Source organism: Taudactylus pleione, unplaced genomic scaffold, assembly GCF_031769625.1.
Source record: "Taudactylus pleione unplaced genomic scaffold, aTauple2 ptg000481l, whole genome shotgun sequence".
NCBI classification, from domain to species: Eukaryota; Metazoa; Chordata; class Amphibia; order Anura; family Myobatrachidae; genus Taudactylus; species Taudactylus pleione.
In genome coordinates, this window is record NW_028284883.1 from 3,725,233 (window position 1) to 3,742,333 (window position 17,101).

General features: G+C 37.2%; 1 protein-coding gene across 1 annotated transcript in view; it reads left to right on the top strand.

The window, feature by feature from the left end:
* Positions 1-3,044: 3,044 nt before the first annotated feature.
* LOC148502871 (cytochrome P450 2G1-like) overlaps positions 3,045-17,101 on the top strand; it is a 39,223-nt gene continuing 25,166 nt past the window's right edge. Inside the window, exons 1-3 of the mRNA XM_088449319.1 lie at positions 3,045-3,224; positions 10,359-10,521; positions 11,699-11,851. Coding sequence (XP_088305445.1) covers positions 3,045-3,224; positions 10,359-10,521; positions 11,699-11,851 — 496 coding nt within the window. The remainder of the gene's footprint in view (positions 3,225-10,358; positions 10,522-11,698; positions 11,852-17,101) is intronic.

Consider the following 17,101-nt stretch of genomic DNA (forward strand, 5'->3'; position numbering starts at 1 on the left):
AGCTATTTTTATGATTTTTTAAGAAAAAATCTAGATCCAAAACCAAAAACAACAAAAAAAAAAAGGAGGTTAGGTTTTGGCAAAACCAATCCAGATCCAAAACAAGGGGAGATCCAGGTCCAAAACCAAAACACGAGGGTCGGCGCACATCTCTACTTAAAGGGTGTTGAGAATATTTTCATGTGACTTGTATGCATCATTTGCAGCTTACGAGTTTGTGAAACAGTCATGGTGGGGAAAATGGGTCAGTCCTATAGAACTACCATCCTTGCATGTGTTGTAGAATCTCTGTCACTGAAGTGCTTTGTTTGTTAAACTGTGCATGTCCTTTTTAATATGCAACATAAGGGTGGGTGGAAGGGTCCAATGACAATTCCATAGTACACCACTTCTCTTTACTGCCAGTGCTATGTGGCAATGGTTCATAGATGTGCAATTTTCTTTTAAACTGCCGCGTGTTTGTGCCTCTGCTTTGTTGCTTAGTTTAGCTAGCTGGCTATTGGCCATCATTGGTGAACAATATTATAAGCTGTGAGGTGGTAAATATTGACTGGAAATGAATGGAAATCAATGTTAGTGGGGTCAGTAATACTATAGGAATAAACCCAGGCTCAAATTACATAATTTTAGCTATTTTATAATTTGTTAAGAAAAAAACAAAAAAATAAAACCAAAACATGTGAGGGTAGTTTTGCAAAACCAGAACCAACACCAAAACATGAAAGTTAATGCAGATCCAAAACACGGGGGTTAGTACATATCTCTAGTTATATGTAATTTCAAGTCCGGATTTGGGTGATCAACAGAGATTTGTACTTTTTCAGATAAGCCTTGATTTACTTTGAATTATTTGTACTATTTAATGTTTAATAAATTGTTTAGCTGCCAAGTATTTCACTCATTTTTTTTGTTAAATATGCTGTAAAGTCTGTGAATCTTTACCATATATTCTGGAAACTGATAGAAACAGTAGATGGGTTCACTAGAACCCATTTTTTTAATATACAAGTACAGTATGCAGATTACAATCTGGAAATTTATAAATGAAAACAGGGGGTGATAAACTTACAGAGGTGTCACTTACCTCCATGGCACCCGGTGTGGCAGGAGTAGCTGTATTGTGCGCCGCTGGCGCGTGTGCCCGAAAGGGGGCATGGCTTCTTAGAAATGGCTGTGGCCTCGTTTCACAAAGCCATGCCCCCTTATGTGTACCGATCTTGGGGGCGTTACCACCTCCCATTCTCAGCACACAGTGGGTTTCACCAGTGCTCCTGTAGCTGCTGGGGCAACCCACACCTCTCCCTGCCTCTCTCCGTGTCATGGTGACACCATCCCACGGGTGACACCAAAATAGCAGAGCATCTCTGCTATTTTGGTGTCACCCCCTCGGATGGTGTCACCCAGTGTGGCCCGCACCCCCCTAGTGACGCCAGTGCAAACTTACAGTAGTGCATTACACATAATCTAAAAGAAAACTTTGGGAGATATATATTTTTTACAGCTCTGGAGCAAAGCTCCTATATACCCTGTACCAGTCCCACCTCAAAAATCCATGACATCATGGGTGGGGCCGCCAGCAGAAGTGTGGAGAGCTGACTGGTTCCTCCAGGTGGCTCTACACACTGCAGATGCATGCCGGGTGCATCCTTTGGACACTCCGAGCAGCATTTAAGTTACACTACTGGCCAAAGGCATCCAGCTAGTCAGATGTAGGAGCTGTGGAGCAGCGACGATGTCACCTCCATGGCCCTGCACCCTGGGTGATGGGCCTGCTCGCACACCCCTCCCTATGGCCCTGACACTGTATGCACATACAAGAACATTATGATTAATGTGGATGTTCATGATCTTGTTGATGATCTTTAACCTAAGTGAATAAACCTTCAAAAAGGATAAAATAATGTAACATATCCTAGCAATGACAGTATATTAGATAGATTTATAACTGCATACTTTAACACATAAAACAAGATAATGAAACACTTGCAAGTAGTTTCCCTATATATTCCTACCAATCAAATTACAGGGGCACTATCATCACAGACCTTCATGGAGATGCATGTACCCTAATATAAACGCACATCATAGTGTATTACTGCAAAAAGTTTTATGATTTTAAAGCCCATACGGAATATCCGAAATGGACAGGCTTATCTCAGATCCCTGGGTAACAATAAAGCGGGAATTTCTGCCCTGAAAAATGTCTTTCAGAAGTGCACAATCTGTTTAGTGGTCTACACTGCTCTAGGTGAGCCCCTACCTATAAATAAACTGCCATTTATTTTAACAAATTTGCTCCAATCTTCTCAGGCTTAAAATCAGCCTTCTGGTATCCTTACATTGTATAGTAAAATCAGGGGTGGCAGAAAGATTTTAGATTTTAGGCCAAGATATCATTTTGGCGTCCCTAAATCGCTGAAGGTTGCCCCCTCAGGAGCAGTTGGAGTAACCCGCCACACCACCTATCTGATGAAGGGGTTAAACAGTAGTAATGCAGTGATCTCACCAGCAGGAGCTATACAGTGCAGTACAGGGTTTGCTGGGCAGAGTGCCCCATCAGGCTCTAAACAACTCACTGTAAATAATTGCCTATTATGCTGTAATAATTGTCCACTTGAAACATCGCACTGGGCTCTTTAATTTAACTCCTTCTTTTGTTTTATTCTGTCATTGTGTTCTATATTTTGCAGCCTTATAGATGCATACTTGTTAGGTGACATAAATATGAAAAATACTATATATCCTAATATTCACTGAGAATTCCTTTCGATGAGTTACATACTGAGTATAAACTATAAGTATTTATTAAAAATTCTTCCATTCCCAAAATTTAACATAAATTGTCTCGCTTATATTCAAAACATATGTCATAAACATGCACAATCATAGTAGATAGGTATGTATATAATAGAGATCTAATGGATTTTTTTCTTTATTGCACAATTAAACCACACCCACACATTTATTTTCCTTCCTGTATTGAAAAAGCACTGCATTAAGGCATAAACAACATCTAGATTCACCTGACAATTCTTTGAACAAGAATGAATCTCTCAGAAGATGTCACTCTCCTCCTTACTTTCTCCATATCTTTTCTTATCCTAGTTATGAGTTGTAAACTAATCTGGAGAAGACGGAATCTACCACCAGGACCTACCCCTCTGCCTATATTGGGTAATTTTCTACAGCTAAACAAAGGTGACATTGTAAAATCTCTGCTGAAAGTAAGTGTACATTGGGGTACTACATTGTATTGGGTATATTGCTGATTGGGAGCAACATATTCATAGACTTGTCATCTTACTGATTCTAAATTTTAGTAGCTTGCCATTTTATTATAAACATAGTTATTGTATTACTATGCCTTTCCGCAGTGCTGTACAAAATAGAGAACACATACAAGAGCTCAAAGCAACTGCAAAACTTTAATACAATAGAAGATGAGACTTCCGGGCACAAGTGCTTACAATCTAGATGCTGAGAGTGATAAAGTTATCTATGAATGTTTTCATTTCTTGTAACTGCCAAATCTGTGAAATATTTCCTGCTTGACTTTGGGAAATACTTTGATAAATATTTTAGATTTATTTATTGAATGAATGCAATTTCCTCCTAATCTATGTTTGTGGGACTTTTTTGCAGGAACAAGCAAAATAAAATAATTAATATTGTATAATATTGATAACAAATCAAATTCACAAAAAATTCTTCAATACCTATTTCTTTAATGGGAATTGAACCCCAATTAAACATACTTACAGAATTAAAAAGTTATAATTTACGTCAGTAGTTCTCAGCTTCAGTCCCCAAGTACCACCAAAAGTTTTTTGGGATTTATTTAATCATGCACAGATGAGTAAATCTACATGTATTTTGCTTGGTCAGTAATTATCCCACCTGCTTCCACAGACAGAAGTCCTCAAAACATGGCTTGTTGGCAAAACTTGAGGGTTGAGGTTGAGAACCACTGTTTTAAGTCTAAGAGGGGTATTTATCAAAGCTGGGAGAGACATAAAATTGTGAGAGATAAAGTTCTTACAAATCAGCTTCAAATTTACATTTTGCAGCCTGTGGTTATAAAATGATAGTTAGAAGCTAATTGGTTGGTCAATTTTTTACAATTTCATCTCTCTCCCAGCTTTGATAGATAACCCCCAACAATTTTAGGCAGCTCTATCAGTTCACGATCTTCTTAAACTCCCATTATGCAACAAATGGGAATTTGGTGATGTTAACTATATAAAACCAAGTACAGAAGATAATTTTTTGGATCAATTCTCTTTACATATGATGAGTTCTGAGCACCTTAGACAAGGTGTCCCATTCTGAATCCATTTAGTATGTATGACTTCTCTAATCACATGTCCTATACCAAAATATCAGTGACAACATTAGTTCACCCACAGTATTTAATTGATCACAGTGGAATTAAGAAAATGTAAACAGAAATCAGGTCAGTCAAGTCCTTGCATAAGACTACAGCTGCTTGCTCCAGGGTAAATTGAATGTTGTATAATTATGCACAAATTTTATATATGCATAATCATATATACTGTATATGCAAACAAAAATCCACAAGGCTGGAGGTACTGTGAGTCTGGCATATACAGTAACCATAATACCCCCATCTTTTGGCTTTGGATCTGGATTATTCTTTGTGTTTTGATTTTGCAAAACCACCCTCACGTGTTTTGGTTTTGATTTTGGATCAATATATTTTTTATAATTGTTAAAAACACTTAAACCATGTAATGTGGACCTGTTTTATGTTCCTACAGTGTTATTAAATTCAATTACATTAATTTCCAGTCATTTCTAGTCAATTTTGACCACCTCACTGTTCACAATATTGTTCACAAATATTAGCCAAAGGTTACAGTGAGCTGGCTGACTATACAAAGCTACCGAGCAGTGGCACAAACATACAGCAGTTTAAAAGATTATAGCACATCTATGAAACATTGCCACACAGCAGTGGCAGATAGGATGGCAGTTTAATAAACTATATGAACCAATAGAATGTTAGAAACCAAGAATATTTTCATTAATCAAGAAATAGATCAGAGACCCAAGGGCAGTACAAGGAATTGGAAGTGAATTATGTATGTAGTGAAAAGCAGGTAATGGATTGATTAATTTGATTGATTGATTGAAAAAAATAAGATATGTTGATTAATTTTGATTTTGCAGCTCTGCAGATAAACTATTAATTTTCTTAGCTTTGCAACCCTTGTCAGGAATCCTTGGCTATTAACATTGTATTCTATTCTGGTTAAAATGTGTTGCAAATTAGTAATTTATTATAACAATAACCAATAAAAATGTTTGTCTTTGCAAAAATACCATCCCAATGCCCCCCCAAAATACAGCCATAATGAAAAATGTGGTGTAAAATGGAATTGTCTTTGGGATGATATTGTATATTAGAAAGGACATGCATATTTTAACAAACCAAGCACTTCAGGTACTGCCACTTTTGTGTCTGAAGTGCTTGGTTTGTTTGGACCCCTCAAAACAAGCTATGAATGGGCTTAAGGCAGCTAACAATGTTGGTAATCTCTACAATAGCAAGATTATGTCATTATCATCCTACTCTTCACCCTCATCAGTGTTTACATCATCATCATCATCATCACCACCACACAATATTAACTAATCTCTGCTGGAATCAACCATAAAAGAAGTCTCTGTAGTTTGACAAAATTGGTGGCAAAGGTCTTCCTCATGGAATTTGTGGTTAATTTTTATCATCATCTTTTCTACAATTTGAGGATGTAGCCTCCAACACTGATTGCTCACATGCTGAACACTCACCTATGCTGAACAATCTTTCTCAGTACACGCTGCACAGTGGCAGCTTAATTAAAGTAAAGCAACTTTCTATAAGTGTCTTCAATTTGTTTTATTTTCCTCCCAGTATTCAATGGGACTGTCTGACATTCTTATTTGTAACACTGTCATTTAAATAATCCTCTACCATTCTATGGATGATTACTGTATTAGATTGAGTCACAGTAGAGGTGTAATTAATTTTTGGCAATTCTGTTAGGCCTGACCAGATTCACTCTGTACTCTGAGTTGACTCATCCTCATCGCCAGTGCATCTCTTAAGAATGCTTAGGGTTTTTTTCCCAGCAGCAGTTGCAGGAGAAACTGAAGCAGGAGACATTGAGAGTCATCTGCCATTTGAGCTGACAACTTGCTCACAAGGAGCTCTTTGCATATCTGATCTGTGTCATTTGGAAAGAAATACATTACGTATTGATACAATTTAAAGTTATTGTTGACCCTTTGATCCTGATAATGTGGATTAAGAATTTCATCTACAAGGCCAACAAACTTAGTGGAATTGCTTAATTTCATCTCCTCCTTCAGTTTCTCAAGCTGCTTTTCCAGTAGTTTAACTAAAAGAATTACCTGACCCAGACTGGGACTGCTTTACTTCACTTCATAGGTTACTATTTCAAATTGTTTCAATAGCTTGCATAAAATGGAAAGTATTCCCCACTGTGTCATTGGTTGGTGTGCAGGTGTGAATGTACTGTACTTGCAGCCACTGCAATATTCTTCATTCAGTTGCTGAATGCCAAAAATGTCCAGAATTTTTTTGGGCCACAGACAGCATCTCTTTCATGCCCCTGTCATTTTTTAAAATACAATTCTGAAACACCAAGTTGATTGTGTGCACAGAACATGGGATGTGTTCAATTTCAACCAGTTGTAGTTATCTTACAATATTAGTTGTGTTAGGGGAAATGACAAATCCTAAAGAAAACCCAAGCAGGATAAGCCATTTTGCTATGACATCCCTTTGTTTTTCACACAGGTAAAAACTGGTATGACTCTTAATGAATCCGGTGATACAGAGAGTAACCTGCTTGTGAATGAGCTGGTGTTGTGTGTTAGATACTGCTGCTGTTGAAGGTAGTACAGCCACCCAGTGGGCTTTCACAGTCATGTAATCTTTAGTTTGACCAGTACCACTGTCCACATATCTATGATTAAGTGGATATTTGGTACAAAGGCATTTTGTAGACCACTGAATAGTTTTTTTTAATGTCCTAGTACAGATGAGGAATTGCTTTACTGGTAAAATGGAATCAAGATGGAATTTGGTAGTGGGGACTCAGGCCTCAATTAACTGTCTAAAACCAGATGCATTAATGGTGGATATTGGACGAAGATCTAATATTAGTTTAGCTGTCATGGCTTAAATGATCCGCTGTGCAACTGGATGGCAGCTTTCATACTTGTTTCCTCTGGCAAAGGATTGTTTTGAAGTCAGTTGTTGTTTGAAACTAGTACTACTAGTATTCTTGGTCCCCTTCTGGGATGAAGATTCACCCCCAGCAGCAGCCCTATCATGGACAGAATTTTCTGATGAATCCTGGATAGGGGACGATCAATTAGCATTTGCAAATTTAATGCAAAAGAACTTCCTCTGATCACTAATGAGGAGATGGATGATGAAGGTGTTGGTGGTGGAGATTGCCTGAGCTGGAATTTAGCTGAGAGATAGAAGCTAGCTGATGCTGGACTGCTTGTTATTATTTGACCAGATTTTCTCAAATACTTTGCATCATCTCAATGCAAATGACTTAACAGGGAGGAGGTTCCTAGAGCTTTACAAACACTACAGATGGCTTCAAAAACATTATCAGAATTTGGGTAAATATAATTCCACATATAAAATGTGGATTTTTTGGTCTTATACTCAGACATGACAATGGTTTCTTATCACTTGCAAGAACTGCTGCCACTGGTGGCAGACTTATTTTTACACAAATAACATCCTCAACATCAACATCCTCATTAACGGCACCAGCTACATAAATATCCCCCTCGTCCTGTTGTACTTCCTTTTTAGCATCCACAATTTCTATGTCAACATTTTTACTAGTACTGCTAATCCCAACATTTGCAGATGGTACAGAATTGGTGGATGGAGGCTTCTCTACAAGTCCTGTATCAGAAAGGTCAGGCTCACACATAGCACTTGTGGATACCCTTAGACTCTCCTCAGGGATTTGTAACAATTCTGAAAACACAGTTTGTTCTACTGCCTTGATTTTACTGAATTATATTTTTTGACACCTCTTCAAGATTCAAAGTAAGAAGGTCATGTGAGGCAGAAGAAGATGCCTGACTGATATCAGTTCTAGTACCACGAGTAAAATAAAGGCCAAGGCCAAGGCCTCAGCCTTTCCTTGTCACTGCATGTGGTGTATGGCCAGTTGGCAATTTTATGTTTTTTGGCTGGAAACTTTCCCTTTATTATTAGAGGTGATATTTTTTTCTTTAACAATGTGAAATATTGTTTTGATTTCAGGTGCTCTGTCTTAAACCCTCTATGCCCTTGAGCACTGGCTTTAGTAGATGTTGAAGTACTAGTATTGTCATGAGTGGCAGCAGCTGCAGCATTAGTACTAGTTGCTGCTCCTACTTTTCTATCGACTGATCGTGATCCATATCGACTCACAACGCTTCCAGTAACTATGGCACTGCACCTACTAAACACTATTGTTTAACACAGTGCCACTTCCTTGCCCCTGAACACACACACATTTTAGAAAACAACAGTGTTTTCTATTTTTAACAAATGACAACTTCACACTGCAATTCACAGTTCTAATACTAACAGTGGCACCTACTGATCATTATTTTTTTACAGTGCCTGAACAACACACACTTTAATTTTTTTAAACACTGAGATTCTTAGCTCTACTAGTAATGATGGCACCTACTGAATGTTATTTTTAAGTACAGTGCTTGAACAATACACACTTTTATGTTTTTTACACACTGCAATTCACAATGCTATTAGTATACTGGTGGCACCTACTGAATGTTATTTTTTAAGCACAGTGCCTAAAGAACACACACACATTTTTTAAACACTGTGATTCATAGCACTATTAGTAACAGTGGCACCTACTGAATCTTATTTTTAAGTACAGTGCCTGAACCTGTACTGAACACACATTTTATTTTTTTTAAATATGATGGTTTGCCTAACACTGACACAGTCACAGTGGTGCAGACCACAGCCCTTCACAAATGATGATGACACTGAGTGTGACAAACAGTTGCCCACATCCTTTAATCACATAGTCACAGTTGCACTGCAGCCCACAGGCCTTCACTGATGACAGACAATGACAGTCATGGTTTTTAAAGAAAAGATGGAAGTATTGAAGAAAGTATCAGGGTATTTTTGCAGAAAGCTTCTGGATAAGGCATTATATTTGATAACTAAATAACAGAAGAATAAGATTCAGGGTGCCTCTCTGAGGTTTAGTATTTTACTTCCTCTATATAGTATATTAAAGGTTCTAGTAATAAGTATATATACTAATTGAATGTTCAGCTGTCTCTAGTCAATGTCTCCATTCTTCAAATGCCCTCATTATAGCAAGTAACTCCTGGTAACCCACATAATAGCTGAGGGAGAAGAGAATATTTTAAAGAAATGTACAAGGGTACAATTTGGAATCAGTGATTGAGACAAAACAGCACCAGTATTTTCATGAAAGGCATCCACTTAAAAAATAAATCTAATTTCAGATAAAGAGTAGAAGCAGATAAAAAGAAAAAATTCTTGACGGACGAAAGTAACCAAGTGGCTCTGTTAAAAAATGTATTCCTTTCTGAGTTGAGACCTGGTTTCATCAGAGGAATATATATTAATAATGAAAGCATACTCTGGTTACTTAGTATTATGATCCTACACTGTTTATCAAATGCAAGTGGACTATATTAGCTGTATTGAAGATGGTGGACCTGTATATTGTATTTTAATGTTAATTACATATGTTTTATAAATACCAATGTAGATTTATTTGGTTTTTATTTTACTATTATCACAGCAATACATCTTGGTTTTTTATTGCATCACTCATCTCTTTTTGTTTGTATATATTTTGGAGGACTTGCCTCTTCTCTTTCTGGATGCAGTTGTAACCATGATGTATTATAGTTACATACAAGAATCTAGCATCTTGATGTACTTCTTTGTATGAGAGAGAGTATAGTATGGCTTCATAGTAATTATTACCCAGTACAATATATATGGCACAGTCATATATCAATGACTAATTCATTGCAGCATAATTAAGTAATATGATAGAAGGTGTAAACACTTGCTGAAATGTTTGAATCAGTTTGACCATACTGTAATATGAATCTCCAAAGGAATCTAATTCATTGAGATTAAATGCATTATCAAAATGTGTTACGTATTGTAAAATAAACATGGTTATATAAAGAAGTCATGTTTCCATGTACTTTTAAATGAAGCAAATGTTTTAATGGGATAAACCATACACATTGACCTGACAATATTCACAATTTGAATTCAGTTAAGTGAGAAATACGGTGAGGTGTTTACGGTTTATCTTGGGTCCCGTCTGGTCATAGTGGTCACTGGATATAAATCTGTGAAAGAAGTCTTTGTGGATAGAGGTGATGATTTCCTAGCTCGAGGAGACATGCTTTCTTTTGATTATTGCTACAAGAATTATGGTGAGTAATCTGTCTTTATATAAAATGTAATAAATGCAATTTAAAGATAATGAATACTATGTAGCCAGAAATTTCTCAAAACCAGCAAGATATATAAATATAATATTAAACTAAAGTATAAATTATAATTATTATGGTAATCAAACCCATTTATCCTAAAGACATCAAAAACAGAAATAAACCTAATTAGGTAAAAACAGCATTTACATTTATAATGAACAATAATATATTGAAAGGAAATATAAGTAGAGATGTAATTATTATTTATTATATAAAAATTACACACACCAAAGTGCCGCCCCTATCGCTTGATAAAGAGTCCTGAGTAGACCAGAAATGTTGCTGTTTCTTGCACAAAATAAATGCAAGTAGAGTAGATTAGCTTTCACACTGTATCTAGTGTGCCATTCCTTTCTGCACATATACTGTATATACTGTATATATGTTTTCTCCAGATTTCAGTGCTCACAGTGATTGCTTATTTAAAATATTTCAAAACAAAGATTTCTTGCATCCGCTCTTCCTCCAATCTATTTGCTACAGATCAGTACTGCACACTTTCTACAAATAATAGGGTGAGACCGCTCATAGTATAACATGAACAGTATAACCAATTCACACTTAAATAAAACAGTTGTGTCAAATTTATGCATACTTTGTATAAAAATAGAGACCATTCCTGTAACACTTTCTAGATCCTTAAAGCCAGATCTCCAATTCGCTAATTCACAATGATTCATGATCCACCATGATCAATATTTGATATACATTATATGTATTTATATTATAGTACTCATTTCTGTTTGTTGCAACATCCTTCTACTGTACCTCCTGTCTAAAAGTCTAAAACTGAACTTGCCTTTGCTGACAGATGCTCTGAGTTTTGGGAAGCATGAAAAGAAGGAATGAACAAATAAATGAATTAATTAATGTTTTATGTCAAATTTCTGTTAGCATTTATAGATTAAAAGTAATGAGAAACAGGGCTGCAACATGATCTCTGGATAAAAAAAAACTACAACATAGGGCAGTCTCCATCTTTAACACAAAATTCATTGCAGCTGCACTTCCACCAAGGTCAACAGTGGCCAACCCATAGCAGTGTTTACTGCACACAACTATAATAATGAAAATAAGTTAGATACAATTCATACTGCATTTGTATTTCACAATTCAGGAATTGCATTTACAAGCAACATGGAGAGATGGCGGGAACTTCGCAATTTTTCCCTTTCCACAATGCGGGATTTTGGCATGGGAAAGAAGAATACGGAAGAACATATTCAGGAGGAAGCTCAGTGTCTGGTGGCAGAATTAAAGAATACACAAGGTTGGTATAGAAAATCATGTGTTATTAATCAAATAATCCTCATATACACAATAAAAATTCATGACCCAACATCAAACATTTTTGAAAAAAAATTACATATTTCAAAAATTGTGCAATACAGAGAAGACACATGTAAATGATTTATAACCTCAATATGCACATTGCCTATTTTGTGACTAAAAAAATCAAAAAGTGTGTGGAATGAATATATATATATATATATATATATATATTCCTGATTCAGAGTTGCATACAAGCAGTATTGCTTGCATTGAAATACTGTAAATGTGGATCTTCATCCAAAATTACAATTGGTCACATTTATATGGCTGTGCCACTCCTTTATATCCACTTTTGAAAGCAACCATCATTACTATCAATTCACATTTATGGTAGCCCTAGCCCTGGTGCAAGAGCTCTTTCCAAACTTTATGTATATCTACACACACATGCCTGCAGATATTATGTGATGAATTTGATTTATATATTTAAGCACCTGCCATAAAAAATTAACTAAATAAAAGGAACATGGAAAAAAAATTACATAAATATTTAGGAACATCATTTCTTGGATTGTTCTTGGGGCATATTAGGCTGTCTATCGTTGCTCATGACCAGCTGCAGTATTTATTATTGTATAGCTGAGTATTCTGGTTGTTTGCATTTACATGCCTTTATATGCTCTCTGCTCATCTGGAGAATGGTCTCATACTTTGTGTTGATTGGTACTAGCTGTTTTAAGTAATAGCTTCAGTGGGAGTTCCTTGCAATTTGTAGCATTTCACATTAGCATTCTCACCCTCTTTGTTTCTTCTCTTGTGACTTTGATCCTGACCACTGTCTGTGACAATTGTACAGTATGCACTAATTGTTTGTTACGTGGAATTACTGTTATCTGTGTATTCCAACTCTGGTATTTAAATGCTGCCTGGAATGGTCTCTACTTTCTGAATGACATCTTGACTGATTAGTTCCTGCAACCTAAACTCATTTAATTGTATGCCACCTAGACTGACCACTGCTTATAACTGCAACTTTACTTTAGTCATTGAATTATTTATTGCCACTACTCACCTTGTTCATTTATCACATCTCATTTGGTTTAACTCTGAATTGGCTCTGTCAATGTTGTATTTTACTGCTGGACTGTGCCCTCTGGCTATATTAAGTATTACATGCTGCTCTCATCATCTGGTGCCTTTGTGTTGTATGTTCAGTTTAGTCATTAGGAATACCTAGCCTCTTGCCAGTAGTGAAACTGCTATTCATAAATTAAGACTACTTAGAGTCTAGTCTGTATTGATTTTAATAATTGTTCAACTGCATGAGTTTAGAGACAGAAATGAGAATGTATATTTTGAAAATATGACCTTCTTTAATGAACCACAAGGGTCTCGTCGCAAGCCTGATGACCATCGCGACCATCATCATGGCCGCTCGCTATAGCTGTGGGTGGTCACCCACAGCTATGCAAACGGCCAGGAGACCGCTCCAAAAATTAAAAAAAAATGCCCTGATTCAGAGCGAGCGCATTTTCAGAGCGTCCAGCTCTGAATCAGGGCCTTAGTTCTGAGCACCAAGCTACGTTGATCCATATGTTGTGGTTTCCCAAAAGGCTATAAATATATTGGCATAGCTTATGGCAAATTTAGTTCACATGACTGTCCCCATTATTTGGAGGAAACACTCTCCTTGTTTTTGGTAGGTAATATCTGATAGTTGTCAATAGATTTATTTTTTATAGTTTTATTTATTCATGATTACAACTGCTCCTTCTTTATCACATGGCTTTATGACTATGTTGTCATCTTGGATAAAATCTTTAATGGCATGTCTTTCTTTTGTATATAAATTTAATTTGATGGAGTTTCTATTCACTAATTATTTCCAAACCCTTAACTACAGATTTTTTAAAACTGTCAATAAGACTTCCTGTGATGGATTTCAGCCAGTGTGGCATGTCTGCAACCCAGGGAGAATGGCTGTTGTTGCATGTGGGTCCCTGAGTGTGGTGGCTGCCCTCCAAGCTTATTCATCCAGTTCTGGATCATTCATTTTCTGGGAATAGCGCTCCATGTGGGGCTGTATGGAGTGGTCTCCTGCTACATCTCATGGGAACACTTGAAGCCACTAAAGTCACACCTGGATATTCTAAGCATGGCAACATTCCATGGAGCCACACCACCTGGTTTTGGAAAATATCCTCTATCACAGCTTCTCTCTCACAGCTGCCAGTCCACAAGTACATGCTGCCCAACATTACATCAGTGATCCCCAAATCCTCTAAAGCCACCCATGGGGATGCCAAGCATTTAACAATTCATTTAGCCCAACCGACTGACAGCCTGACAGCCTCCAAGACTGATGCAGTGACTGTCCTAATAGATCTAGAGCTTGGGTGAGTCTTCTCTACTTTACCATTTACCTTGCTGATGGAGGATAACCAGCACTTCAAAGCATGGAGCCAAGGTTTCTGAAGACCTTGGGGCGCAATCTGCCAGCTTCAATATTATACCCTGATAGAAGAGATACTTAAAAAGTGCATCAGCTGGATTGAAGGTAGCAGGATTCAAATATTTCAAGATGTTTGCTGGCACACTTAGCAGCAGAGATGTTTCCTTAAACCCACTTTGTCTAAACTCCTGAAAAAGAATATCAAGTATAGATGAGGTTTTCCATTCAGCATCAATGTGCAAAAGGATGGAACGCTCCATTTGTTGAAATCATCATCTGAGCTAAAGGACTTTGTTCTGTCCATAATGTCCAGACAGTACATCTCCTGGACTGGTCAGTAATTTACTCCCATCTAGATGCCCCTATTTTGCATTATTTCCAGACAGCAACATCATGAGAATCATGTCACACCTTGATCAGCCACTTGGGCTCAACTGACCCAGGGTGAATTTTTCAGTATTTCTGTGCTAACTTTTATATTTCTAGCATGTTACATAGTGCATTTTTTATTATTTTGGATCTGCTGATAATTTCCAAGGTACCTTACTTCAGCAAACCTTAATGTTCATTCTGTGTATAGAGTGTAAACTCTCCTTTTACATTTAGAAATGTATTTTGCATGACAAGATTCATCTTTATCCTTTTAATGTTTATGCTATTGCTGTATGTTGTGATGGCTGTATTATTTATTTTTGGTGGCTGTGAGTGGGTTTAAATTTGGGCTGTGTGGTGACCCCCTAGTGGGGTTATGTTGCTGCTAGTGTTATGTAGGACCTTGCTCTCTCATATGCCTGATCCAGTTGCCCAGTATGTCTGTTTAATAGTTTAATTGTGTTTGATCAGCATATCATTGCATATAATGTTAGCTCTTATTTTTTGTTGGTTTATTCTCCCTTTCCTCCCCCTTCTTCACTTTTCTCTTGATGCCTCTCTGTTAGTCTTTAGTCCTGATGAGTGCTCTAAGTCACTGTTTTTTTCTTTATTCTGAATGAACAGATATAGTTTTTGTTGAAGAGACACATGTATTTTAGATTCTGCCCCTAACAATTCCAACTATTACTATGTTACCATTTTGTATAGCAACATTAGTGAGGTGAGGCTAAGTCAAAAGGAGTTGCTATCCTCACAGACATCCCCTTTTATAGGGTTACACATCTCAACTCAACATAGGGAGATGTCTTTTGGTTAATTGTCAAATATTCTCTCAAGATTTTACTTTGGTTTCCCCTTATGCCCCCAAATGCAGGTAAACCTCTTTTTCACCCAGCTGTAAGAAAATATAACTATTTTGCAATTGGGTATTTTGATTCAGGATGGAAATTTAAACTGATCAATGGACCCTTTCATAGATACCTCAGATGTCTCAAAGACTTCTATTTGGGAAGCTCATAAATGTGTGTTGAGAAACAAACTCATCTATTTGGGATCTAAAATTAAGAAACAAAAGGCCTCTCATATTTTAATGGTCTTTAGGAGACTAAGATACGTACAAGTGCTTTTGTTTGAGGAACAAACCCAGTAAGTTTCTGGCACAAGCTCTGAGGAAACAATGCTCTGCTCTCTTTCTCTCTAATATGAAGACAGAACAGAGAGCAATTGCACACTGCCCCGAGCAGATTGCCTCATTGTTCCATAAGTACTATAACAAGCTTTACAACTTTACCCTTCTCTCCAAATCACCTGACAGGTCCTGTCTTTCCATTCAAATTCAGTCCTATCTAGAGTATATTAATTTCCTAATGTTTCCAGAGGAAGCTATCACTTCACAGGAGAGTACCTTTAAGGAAAGCTAGGTTGCTGAGGTAATCAAGTCCTTTGCAAAAGGCTAAAGTCCCACATGGTTTTGCTGTCAACTGACATTGAAATTGCATTTGACTGACTAGGTTGGAGCTTTCTCACAGGGCTACTGGAGCATTTGGGTTTGGGAGATTTGTTTTGTGCCTGCATTGTTGGTGCTTTATACTCACCCTTTGGCTAGGGCAGTGGCTCCCAAAGTTTTTCGAATCACAGCACCCCTGGGCCAAAAGTTTCTAATTGAGAAATTCAGCAACAAATACATGAAGTCAATTATGCTTTTATGTCACCCTTAGGATCTGTTATGTGGAGGATGACAGGGCTGTGTTTATTTCTGTCCACACATTTTTTGATTGGCAGCCAAAAGCACTGGTTTTACCTATCACACTGACGACTGTAAATATAATTTTAGTTGGAACTGGACCACCAACCCGAGGCACCCCTGTAAGAGTGCTGAGACACCTCAGGGTGCCACGGCACCCAGTTTGGGAACCACTGGGCTAGGGTCAAGATGAATGTGATTCATTCTGACTGCTTCAATATCTCCAATGGAACTATACAGGATTGCCCGCTCTCTCCCATTAATTTTATCCTTTCCATGGAAGTCTTAGCAAGGGTGATTAGGGCCAACCCTGATGTTTTAGACTTTTTTATTGGGAACTCGGAATATAATTTGGCACTATTTGCTGATGACTTGTTAGCAATAGTTTCAAACCCATTGGTTTCCCTCCATAATCTTACCAGTGAATTCCACAAAAGTAATACCCTCTCAAACTTTAAGATAAATTTCACCAAACTGACTGTCTTAAATCTTTGAACTCCCCACTAGAGATGTGTTGTCTGGTTTTCCTGAAATAGGAACACACCAGAACTTAAAGGTTCCGAGTCAAATTGAGTCCCTGTTCAGAATCGCTTTCTTGTTCCAAGTGGAACTGAATCCCTGCTTGGATCTGCTGTCAATTCAGAAATCAGATTTAAAAACCAAACTTGGATTTTGGATTG